Source organism: Corythoichthys intestinalis, chromosome 14 (assembly GCF_030265065.1).
Source record: "Corythoichthys intestinalis isolate RoL2023-P3 chromosome 14, ASM3026506v1, whole genome shotgun sequence".
In the NCBI taxonomy this organism is placed as follows: Eukaryota; Metazoa; Chordata; class Actinopteri; order Syngnathiformes; family Syngnathidae; genus Corythoichthys; species Corythoichthys intestinalis.
In genome coordinates this window covers 37,759,222-37,771,849 of record NC_080408.1, presented here as the reverse complement: position 1 = coordinate 37,771,849, position 12,628 = coordinate 37,759,222, and the positions used below count along the sequence as shown (strand labels likewise).

Below are 12,628 nucleotides of genomic sequence, written 5' to 3'. Positions count from 1 at the left end.
AAAAAGACGAAGATCATAAAGGTGAACGAGACACTACACTGTCTGAACGTTTACATTCGCGATCACCGTGACCAAAGCCAGATTCAAGTCTGTCACCGGCCCCTTGTAGCCTATTGAGCTGCGTTATGACAAGACATGCTACTCGCGTTGAGCCGAGGAGAAAGAAGGTGATGGGAGATCAGCGATATACTAGTATGTTAGTCTGTGGGGAGCATGTGCGCGAGGCTGAATAGACTCGGGCCCGGCGGCTGGATTTATCTTGGGTTTACAACCCACTGTGTATTATAGCAAACGCTAATACGAATCCATCACCGAAACAGCACAAACGAGCAGCAGTTGAACAGCAGAGGAGCCTGTCAGGGAGAGACAGGGAGCTGTCAGGCAGCCCACAGTCAGAGCTGAGGAGGGGGCACATCCCGGGTCCCACTCAGAGCAGCAGCCACAGATCGGTAGGGAACGTGCGTCAGTCAGTCTGTATTCATTACGAATGCTGTTGTTATATTAGTAGTAATGAAGACTTATCTTTTACAGAGAATGATCAAAATGATGTAAGGCTTTGTATGGAGTCAGAAGGAAAGCAGGCAATGGAGAGAGATCGATTGTCCATGGAAATTATTTGTTTATATTTTGTCATATCACATTACGGTCTGTTAAATTGAACTGTTCATCTCAAATTAAATAATTTGAAAATTTACACTGTCATTGCTTGCAAAGTGTTAAAAGTACTGCGTATGTCGGCGTGACAAGGTGGTGGCAGGGGCGGGGTGGGGGGGACATATAATGGTCTCGTTTCCCTGGGCCCCTGCAAGTCTGTTGACAGCCCTGTCAAGATTGCATACAGTGGGGCAAATAAGTATTTAGTCAACCACCAATTGTGCAAGTTCTCCTACTTGAAAAGATTAGAGAGGCCTGTAATTGTCAACATGAGTAAACCTCAACCATGAGAGACAGAATGTGGAAAAAAATCCAGAAAATCACATTGTTTGATTTTTAAATAATTTATTTCCCAATTAGAGTGGAAAATAAGTATTTGGTCACCTACAAACAAGCAAGATTTTTGGCTGTCAAAGAGGTATAACTTCTAACAAGGTCTAACAAGGTCTAACGAGGCTCCACTCGTTACTGTTAAGGATCGCGGAAGTGGTGGGGGATCCCAACGCAGACAACAGGGAACGTGAGTGGGGAGATGCCAAGTTTCATGAACACACGATGATTACTTAGACGGAAGGAGGAGTTGTTGCAAGTTGAATCTCTCGTGGGATGTCGGCGGCTGTCGGGTTTAGCGGGTCAGAAGATAAGCTGAGGTATCCGACGAGGGGCGCGCTGATCAGGTCCTGGAAGCGAGACAAAGAGGTCATGAGCCGAGAGTCAAAATCAATGTGTATAATAGGGGTGCGGGATACAACTGACTGAGAAGAAAGACAAGTTGATCTGGCGACGTGGTGGTGCGTCCACTGGGCTTTTAAAGCTGGCTGATTGTAACTGCTCACAGCTGTGGCCACTCCACCCGTCTGACCTGTAATTAGGAAGGAGGGGCAGAGGCCCTAACAGTTACCTGTATTAATGGCACCTGTTTTAACTCATTATCGGTATAAGACACCTGTCCACAATCTCAGTCAGTCACACTCCAAACTACACTATGGCCAAGACCAAAGAGCTGTCGAAGGACAACAAGAACGGTGAGCAAAAATCTCAGAACCACCCGGGGGGACCTAGTGAATGACCTACAGAGAGCTGGGACCACAGTAACAAAGGCTACTATCAGTAACACAATGCACCACCAGGGACTCAAATCCTGCACTGCCAGACGTGTCCTCCTGCTCAAGAAAGTACACGTCCAGGCCCGTCTGCGATTGGCTAGAGAGCATTTGGATGATCCAGAAGGGGACTGGGAGAATGTGTTATGGTCAGATGAAACCAAAATATAACTTTTTGGTAGAAGCACAGGTTCTCGTGTTTGGAGAAGAAAGAATACTGAATTTGATCTGAAGAACACCTTACCCACTGTGAAGCATGGAGGTGGAAACATGCTTTGGGGCTGTTTTTCTGCAAAGGGACCAGGACGACTGATCTGTGTAAAGGAAAGAATGAATGGGGCCATGTATCGAGATATTTTGAGTGAAAATCTCCTTCCATCAGCAAGGGCATTGAAGAAGAGACGTGGCTAGGTCTTTCAGCATGACAATGATCCCAAACACACTGCCAGGGCAACAAAGGAGTGGCTTAGTAAGAATCATTTCAAGGTCCTGGAGTGGCCTAGCCAGTCTCCAGATCTCAACCCTATAGAAAATCTGTGGAGTGAGTTGAAAGTCCGTGTTGCCGAATGACAGCCCCAAAACATCACTGCTCTAGAGGAGATCTGCATGGAGGAATGGGCCAAAATACCAGCAACAGTGTGTGAAAAGCTTGTGAGGAGTTACAGAAAACGTTTGGCCTCCGTTATTGCCAACAAAGGGTTCATAACAAAGTATTGACATGAACTTTTGGTATTGACCAAATACTTATTTTCCACCATGATTTGCAAATAAAATCTTTAAAAATCAAGCAATGCGATTTTCTGTTTTTTTTTTTCCACATTCTGTCTCATGGTTGAGGTTTACCCATGTTGACAATTACAGGCCTCTCTAATATTTTCAAGTGGGAGAACTTGCACAATTAGTGGTTGACTAAATACTTATTTGCCCCACTGTACATTGTGTGATGCTGACAAGCCACTGCATGATTTTAACAAGGGCAAGTGACTATTATTGGCATTAAAAAATACAATACAAAACATTAACTCGGTAAAGATCTTTGGACATGTAGGCCATGATGGACATTTGGTATAAAAGTGTAGCCTATGTATATATATTGAGGAGCAGAAGTATTTACACCCCTTGTGATTTTGCAAGTTTACCCACTTAAAAAATAGGTAGAGGTCTGAAATTTCAATCATAGATGCATTTCCACTCACAGATACATAATCTAAAAAAAATCCAGGAATCACATTGTATGTTTTTTTTAAATAATATATTTGTAATTTAATGGGGGTCATAAGTATTTGTACCCCTGAGAATCAGCAATAATTATGACACTCAAAGAGTTGTCAGTCTACCTTAAAAAAGTCCACCTTTACCCTATGAGTAACCGACTACCCCGTTGTAGTTCATTATTGTTACCAGGGCACCCCAAAGTCAGTCATAATCCAACGGCTACTGTGGGCAAGACCAGAGAGCTTTCGAAAGACACCAGAGAAAAAATTGTGTGTGGGGGGGACGCAGGCATGAACGTGGACAAGTACATTGACAATGACGCAACAAGGAGCGACAAGAAACTGGGTGCTTATATACACACACACACGCAGACAAGGGGTAACGAGACAACGAGGAACAGCTGGGTAACACAGGAGGATGCAGATTAGAGGGTACACTAGGAGAAGGCACGACAGGTGAAATCAATGGGCAATCAGAGGGACAAGTCACACTAGGAGAAAACCAGCACAAACCCTAACATACATAAACAACATAAACATAAATACACTCTGGTTATGGCCAATAACACACTAAGTAATTATCTGTTGCTAGCCTCTCCCAGTCAAATGGATTGGACGTCTAGCACCGGCAATAAGTAGCCAATGAGTTACATATGTGCTCTGGGTTAACAGTTCATGCACAATTAAGAGTAATAAACAAGAATGAGACTTTTTTTTTTCTCTTCTAGAAAACCATGTGCCGATCTCGTCGGTCATCATGTGTACCCTCAACAGACAGTTGAGGTAAGTATAGTTATCAACAGGATTGGGGAGTATGAGATTATACAATTTATTGATAAAACACTCGAAGGGTTACGGGTGAGTGCTGGGTACACCCTGGACTGGTCACCAGCTCGTCACAGTGGACATTAGCATTCACATATCCAGACTATAAACTTTTGAGTCCTTTTAATTAACCTACTGTTCTGCTTTTGAAAAATGTGAAAGCTGTGATACCCATGGAAAGCTCACACAAACATTTTAAGAGAACATAGTTTTTGTATTTTGCATTTGTATGTTTAATGCTCTAAGCAACGTTTTAAGACTGTCCACTAGAGGGAAGCACCAGTCAACTTTAGGAAGGCCAATAGACTACAATAATGTTTTGTACTGTATATGTAAGTGAAATTGAACATCAGCAAGTGCAGTCAGCAGCATTTTATGTTAGATATGCAGTAGGAGTAGTCAGTGGCTTTGTATTTAAGAATATGTTCTCTTGTCAGGACACCAACAGGATACGATCGGGCCATTTTGGACCAAGCCTCCTCTTCCAATAATGCGACCGTCATGTCAACAGATTTGCAATGACTCACTTTACATGACTGTTTTATTTGTAAATGCTTCTATGGATAGGATTAAACACTTTTTATTGTCATACAGCCCTTAAACAATCATCCTGATGTATTAAAAACACAACAAAAACAGATAGATTGCACTCTAAAGGGTGTCCAAAGTGGCCATTTCAGGGGCTAGCCATCTGCCCATCCATCAGTCAAGGTTATTATAGTTAACAAAACTGAAAAAATGACTAAAGCTTGGAATGTAAAAAACAAAAGCAAAAAACAAACAAACAAACAAATAAACCAAAAAAAAAAAAACATTGAACGTGAAAAACGAGGGGTTTTAAAATACAAACTAAAAGTACATTTCAACGTTACTGAACTAACTATTCTGCTTCTACTATTCAATGCTTTTAAATGCATTTATTTAATTTTTACAACAGCTGTACTTAGGCTGTATGCAACAACGGTTGCAAAAAAATGCTAATACTCAGCAGCACCCAAAAAAGAATAATAGAATCTAATAAACTTGCTCTAAAAGGTAATATAAACTAACTGGGAAAAAAAAAAATCACAACATATTATAACCCTACCACCCATCCGTCAATTTATTTCGAGTGTCATGGATATAATCGAAGCTGACTTTAGGCTAGGACAGGGAGGACTCGTCAAAACTAGGCACACATTGACATTCATCATTCATTCATCTATTGTTTTTTTTATGGCACTTACAGTAAGATTTGCGTGAGCCGGAGCTCTTGGCCCCACTGTTGGTCATGTTCAACCCTCACATGGACTTGAGCAAATTAGAGTAGTCAGTGTACTTCACATGCAGCGTTTTTTTCATCAACGATGACTGTAATGAAAACATTTCATCGACAAACAATTTTTTCATGACGATGAAGAGACGATAATAAGCTAAAAATGTCTCTTGGGACTCTAAAACATAATGTCACAAATGCTAGTTTTGCGCCATAGTTTCTGTCACATGTTCACAATGTGTGACATTTTAAGTTTAGTTAGCCTGGCTGGTTGTGTCACTCATGTGACATGCTGCGCCACCCCAACTCACCTTCTAGTCTAGTGTCCTCTCCAGTCTCATCATTGCTTGTTTTGAGACACGCACGGTAATATTTGTCTTCTTATCTTGGTAAGAGAGAAAATGCAATGTTGCTTTAGCCTTTAAAGGTCTGTGCTAAGTGATCTCACACTAAATGTAACTCATAGCATTAGCATAGCATTCACATTCCCGTTAACATTAGGCTATTGCTGACGGTGAGCGTCCTCCTAGACTCTAGGACTTTTTTTTTTTTACATACAGCTCATGGCGTCCAGTTGAGTATAACTAATTGAAAATAATGTAGCTCACTGTTTTCCTGCTGAATGTGTATTATCTAGTGATAGATTTGTAGACCCTTGTAAATGCTACAATATTTGCCCGTTTGTCAATGTTCATTTGAAATAGTTGGAAACCTTTTTTTTAATTTAATTTTGGAGTGAAACATTTGAATTTTACTGACGAAAATATTGAGTAAACGTCGACTAAAACGGAACGAAATGAGTTTTCATTAAAAACTAGATGAAAACGAACATATTTTCAAATGAGAAAATATGACTAAGACTAATAAGTATTATCATCCAAAAGACGAAGATGAAAATTAATAGGGCTACTAAAAACAACACTGTATCACATGCATATTAAAAATTTGGGAGGCAGTCATGGTACCCAAAGAAAACCCTCGTAAGGACGGGTAGAACATACAAATCTTTTGTGTTGAGATTCGAGTGTGACACTTTTTGGATGAGACAAAAGGTGTATTTGGTCATTCAATAGATTGATTTTGGCATGTGTAATAAAAAGTGAAAGGATATTTATACGTAGTACTATATATGTGGATGGTATTTGGACACCCTTTAATTTAGTTTGCAATAACAGCATCCTTCACGAGCATTTCTTGGTGTGACATTTTTAATGGAGTGTTTTCAGTGTTCTGAACATCTTCACGCAAATGCCGCTTCCTTGAAGGCCCAAAAAATGCAGAACTAAGACAGTGCAGGGTGGTTCATTTGAAACGTTTTAGTAACAAATGCCCATTTTACATATAATGTAGTTAATAACTAAGATACATTTGTATTTTTTATTGATGAATCTTGTTGGTGTCTAGTATGTGCACTTTATTATTTGTATTTATTCACCAGTAGAGTAGTTTCTGTAGGTTTCACCAGTAGTCTGTATTTTGTAATTAAAAATATACTGTATGTCTTATTAGCTGAATTCTATGTCATATCTGTTTTCTAAAAACTGTACTGTATGCATGAGCTGTCAAGCCACCTTGGTGCCACTTAGCCATTAAATGCTTGTTTTTCACTGTCACCACTACGTGATAGATTCGCCTTCTGTGAAGGTTCACTGTATAACAAAGAAACACACTATCTACCTACTGTTGCCGAGTAACTGGATGACACTTAGGTTTGTTTAAATGTCACGTATGAGTGGATTGTTGAAGTTCAATACGTTACTCTGACATGACAGCATGTTTTCTGTTTTGTTGAGTGTACACACCCATTAAACTGATACTATACTTGATCCTGTGTCTTACTTTATTATATGAAGCATGACTACATGCAACACTTTGGCACACCTGCACTATTGTATAGGGTGAAATACAAGACCTGCAGTTACAAATACGAGTGGTTTTAAAAGATTTAATAGGTTCATTGTGGTTGTAAACATACGAAACCTAAGTATTTTCTAATCTATCATTGAAATAGTTTGTGTACTTAACCCTCTTGTTGTGGGGTGGCTTTATATACTTTAATTTAAATCGGATGGGTGGATCTGACATTTTTTCATGCACTTCTGAGTTTCACCAAACTCCAAGAAATAGCATAATTACCGTCATTTTAATGTAGCTCCAACCTGAACCATTTAAGGTAAATAAAAGTTAAATAAATAAATGTTTAAATAAAACATTGAAGCTATTTTTTTTCTAGATGCTTAATGTATGCCTAGTGCAGTGGTTCTTAACCTGGGTTCGATTGAACCCCAAGGGTTTGGTGAGTAAGTCTGAGGGGTTCGGCGGAGGTAAACGCAAATATCTATTTTCGTACGCTTATTAAGTCTAGGCAAAGTGGCTTTTTGGACCAGGTCTTGGACTGGTTTGCTCCCAATTTTCAGGCCTAATCCATTTCTTTTAACTGCTAGTCATCAAATTGATGGAAGGAGGAACTAGTTTGCTCAGTGGAAGGTTGTCTTGCACTTAGAATGGGGGAATATAACAGACCAATGGACAGTGTGGTCTTAAACTTTGACCTGTTTATAAAACATGCTGCAAAAATAAGAATTTTGAACGGGGATTTGCTAAATTTTTAGCTTGCTAGCTTAGATACATATTGGTTTTGAATTTGACCAAAAAAATGCTATTATTTAATTCCGAAGGCTTTGGTGAGTCCACATGGGAAACTTTTAGGGTTCGGTACCTTTAGCAAGGTTAAGAACCACTGGCCTAGTGTTTTTTCGATAGACATTTGTTTCTGATTGTCTCTTTTTTTTCCTCATGCATTGTCTAGGACATTTGCATGCTTTTCTATTTCTGTACAAATAAATATACATTTCCCGTGGTTCTCCACCACTGAGTGTGCAGCAATCCCTGACTAATGCTGTGGCTAGCATAAAATAAGACCTTAGTGTCCTTTTTTTGCAGGACACGGGTGCCTTGAACAGAATGTATACTTTGTGGCAATGTAGCTTGAAATCGTCACATTCACCTCACCAAACTCTGGCATTTTCTTGCCCTTCCTGTGACCTCTTCCAACTTTTTTTGCTTCTCCGGCAGTATACTGTATCTCAGTCAAAGCCTCCTTTCGAAACTATCACCACCCCACACACACACCGTTTATTTGCTCAGGTGAATAAATTGTATCACGCACCCACACATACACACAACAGGCTCCCTCAGATGCTCCTTATTAGTTTCCAGGAGTTAGTCATCCGCTTTCATCTCGTGCCTATAAGGAAGTGTTTATGTGCTTCATGTTTGAACAGATCGCAGCTCAGATTACACGCAGGAGTTTGTATGTTGTCAAAGAATTAAATACACCCCAGAGAGAAGGAGGAATTCATGAAACGGCAACAATAACAAAAAATGCTCTGGAGACGCAAATTGAATGTAACGTATTGCATGGAAGTTGTGAGCCTTTAATGTTTGATTCCTGTTAACTGGGGTCGAAGTTGTATGACATGAAATAGAGGGAATCAAATATAGTATATTCATTTGAAGTACTGTATTACAAAGTAACAGACAACAGTGATCTGTTCCAAATTTGGAATGAAATGGACTGAAACCTCAAAGTCAGTGTTGTAGTCTACATCTGTGGTCCCCTACCATTTTTGCACCACGGACCAGTGTGATGTGGGCTTTTTTTTCACAGATTGGCAATGTGTGGCAGAAAATTGCATTACATATAAAATAACACAACGGAGTTAAAAACTAACATTAAGTGCAGGGAAAACGTAACACCAAACGCTGAATCAACCTTTTTGAACAGCGGCCCCTCCTAAAACTTGACAGCAAACATCCTTGGTCACAGGTATAATGAGTTTTTCTCCAATTGTAAAAGATTTCTTGGCTTTGGCTTTACGGTTAGCCACGAGGTATGATGCTCTCAGTGCATTCGCTTTTATTGCCTCGTTTGCTTGCTTTTAGCCATATATTATGCAGAATGGAAAAAGCTGTTCAAAGACCTCGCCGCCAGCAGCACATGCCAACACCAGCTAACGTTGCTGTTTACATTGACTGATGCAGGACTGCTATAGGTGTGCAAACACCTCAGTAATGTGGCCAACCACTAGAGGGCGACATACACAACTCTCTACTCGGATTAGTCAAGCGGCAAAGGCCACATTGCGGTCATTAAGAAATTATTTATTGTGTTTCGGCTGTGTCTCGGGATCACTGGGCTACATGATACGGAAGTCTATGCCATATACTCGCTGGAAAAGGTCAGTGATTTGCATATGGTGGAAAACACTCAGGTGACTTGAAGTTCCGCTCTGAGACCCCCAATTTGGCACAATTTCAAAATTGTATGCATGTGTGATACATCATTGGAAAGCTTAAAATCTCAATTTTCTGGGGGAAGAGAAATTTTGAACAGGAGGGGATTAAAAAAAAAAACAAAAAACATTTTAAACAGCAAAACACTAACTGGAGGCGAGAGCACGCTAGAGCAGAATTAAAGACGCCACGATTTTAGCGAGATATTATCGCGTACCTACCTTGTTTCGATCCAAAAACTCCATGTAGCATGTATCGCCGAGTGTCAAGACACAGCTGTGAATGGCCACAGCCAGATTTTTGGGGGATTTTATGGGTGAAACATGGTGATATAACAAGGGTCGCGAAGCAGATATCGCAGACAACAAGCAGTGGTTGACATTTTCTTTTTCATATACTGTAGTTACCCTTTTAAACGTTATTTTTCAAATTTTCTTTGTTTGGATCGATTATTTATCATATAACATATCGAGGAAAATGCGACAGTAACAAAAAAAAAAAAAAAAAAATTAAGCGATAGTTATGAGGTAGATATCAGTGACTTTTTTACAGACGCCAAATTTTTCATTGTGACGTATTTTGTTTAAAAGTTTAAAATATGCGAGTGAATATTTTTTTTTAAGTGGTTTTCTTTTTTTAAACTAAATATTAGACATCAATTAGTGATTCTAAGCTAAAAATGACAGACATTTTGAATAATAAATATAATTACTTACCTTCTATTTATGGCTAGGTGTAAACAAAAGCAGTTGCGTGACGTCTGTAAACGGGGGTTTTCAGGGTAAAACAGACATTAAAAATAGTTCGGGGGCTTAATGGGCCATGAATCTGCTATGGCAGCATATAGACATATTGTTCTATCAAACACAAAATTTGTTTTGGCTTAAAATACTGCAGTTTATTTTAAAGAGGACTGCAAGAGCAGAAACTGCTTTTTCAGTCTTGTCTGTGTTTTCCGCCATATACTTGCTGGTTGACTTTGCGTGATACGTATAGCTATGATATATGCGTTATACATTCTACTTTTTTTTTTTCTTGCTACACATCCACTTGACATTCGAGCATACAAGATCACATTATTTTGTGACAGCCTTCACACATGAATGCATGAACCCATATTGTGTTTACATGACATTTGGAATAAGGTTTCAGTTGTCTGTGACGACAACAGCAAAACATTTATTTCTCTCTCTTCATCTACAGTATATTATGTTGTGCAGGCATTTGTGTTCGTGTCAATAAAATCAAGGTATTTTTTGCCGGGTTGCATATGCATACGTAGTTGTAGTTTGCGTGTCGATGAAGTTCGATAGCACAGGCGCTCTGAGGTGTCCAGCTATTTATTGTCAACTTTGCTGTAACCACTGGTGTTGCTAGGGTGTCTTTAGGCTCCGTGCATGCCGCAAAATTTTGTTTTCGCACACATAAATCCACAATAAATGAGTAAACAATGTATAATGCCATATCATAAATAATTAATAGGAAAACATTTAATAGTCGAATACAGTTACAAACTTTGACTCATTGACTTCATAACGTGTTGACGGGACATGGTGGGCAGGGTCGATAAATAGGGGGCCTGCACTGTTAGCGAGGCCGTCAAAGTTGACCGAGTGGAATCACAGACAATGAGCTTTTTTCGTTGAAAATTCTTGTGAATAAATTCTTAAATCCCTGAATTCTTCATAGATATGGACGTAAAATAGTCTCGATTCTTGGTTAAAGGCAAAAAAAAAAGTGCAGTTAGCATTTATTTTACGTAAATATGTCAAAGTACAATGCTAGTCTGTTAGTGAACGTAGCGAGTGGCCGCCTGATGTAAACAGAGCTTTTCTGGTGAAAATTCTTGTGAATAAATGCTTAAATCCCCGAATTCTTTATAGATATGGACGTAAAACAGTCTCGATTCTTGGTTAAAGGCAAAAAAAAAAAAAAAAAGCATTAATTTTACGTAAATATGTTGAAGAACAATGCTAGTCTGTTAGTGAATGTAGCTAGCGGCCGCCTGATGTAAACAGAGCTTTTCCGGTGAAAATTCTTGTGAAAAATGCTAAAATCCCCGAATTCCTTGTACAGTGTATCACGAAAGTGAGTACACCCCTCGCATTTCTGCAGATATTTAAGTATATCTTTTTATGGGACAACACTGACAAAATGACACTTTGACACAATGAAAAGTGGTCTGTGTGCAGCTAATATAATAGAGTTAATTTATTTTCCCCTCAAAATAACTCAAAATATAGCCATTAATATCTAAACCCCTGGCAACAAAAGTGAGTACACCACATGAGAACTATGTACAGTACATCCCTAAATGTCCAAATTGAGTACTGCTTGTCATTTTCCCTCCAAAATGTCATGTGACTTGTTACAGGAGTGCTGTCAGCATTGCTGCAGAGATTGAAGAGGTGGGGGTCAGCCTGTTAGTGCTCAGACCATACGTCGCACTCTACGTCAAATTGGTGTGCATGGCTATCCGTCCGTCCATCCATCCATCCATCATCCAAGATACATATAGATATGAAGGAAATAAGTAGTTTATGCTGGATTGATTTTTTTCCTATTATCATTATTTACAAGCTTGAGAACATAACGTATTGATTGTAAAGTTTCTCACCTGTGCAGAAAGTGTATACACACACACATACACATTTTTTGTTTGGTATTGACAAAACAGGTGATACTGATTTCTTGCAAATTTTATTTTCAAAAGCCTGAGGCCTGTAAGCCAGCTGCAAGCTTGGACTCCCTGGTCCGAGTCCAGTTTTGGAATGGTGAGAAATTCAATTTAGGAGGAGATAGAGAGAAAAAGAGAGAGTGAAAGAACGTACTGCCCCTCTACCGCCTCGCTTAACCCCGCCATCTCCTCCATCCACATCTCCAGGGGCGATCTCCAAGAGCCAAACCAAAACCAGATGGACTTATTGGGCCTAAAAATAACAAATAGTGCTTGAGTTCCTGTCAGTTAGAGACCACCAGAGCAAAAAAAAAACTCTTAGAGCTAGAACAGGGGAAAAAACCCTGCTGACATGGAAATCTTGATCCAGCTGTATAAAACGATATTACGAATTGAAAAGAGATGTGCAGAATAGACGTTGACGTTGCAGTCAGGCATCTTGGCATTGGGGAAAATATCACCGCTGACCCAAATCTATGGGTGGTACAAGCCATTTAGCCTGTACCACCCACACACCGGAGAGGCCACTGGAAGACGAAAAATTCTCACAGCCTCCCCCTGCAGATCCACCAAGAAAGTGTCCTTTGTAACAGGAGTTTCCTGT

General features: G+C 39.6%; 1 protein-coding gene across 5 annotated transcripts in view; it reads left to right on the top strand.

Moving 5' to 3' along the window:
* Window positions 1–6,877, top strand: part of LOC130929518 (myosin light chain kinase 3-like) — a 36,542-nt gene extending 29,665 nt beyond the window's left edge. For 3 of the 5 annotated variants that reach the window (XM_057856704.1, XM_057856701.1, XM_057856705.1), the window contains one exon: window positions 321–746. In XM_057856704.1, the coding sequence (XP_057712687.1) occupies window positions 321–659 (339 nt within the window). In that variant the 3' untranslated portion in view covers window positions 660–746. Of the gene's footprint in view, window positions 1–320; window positions 747–3,699; window positions 3,755–4,233 lie in introns of those variants that run through there. The other 2 variants (XM_057856703.1, XM_057856702.1) reach the window with 2 other exon arrangements.
* Window positions 6,878–12,628: the final 5,751 nt, after the last annotated feature.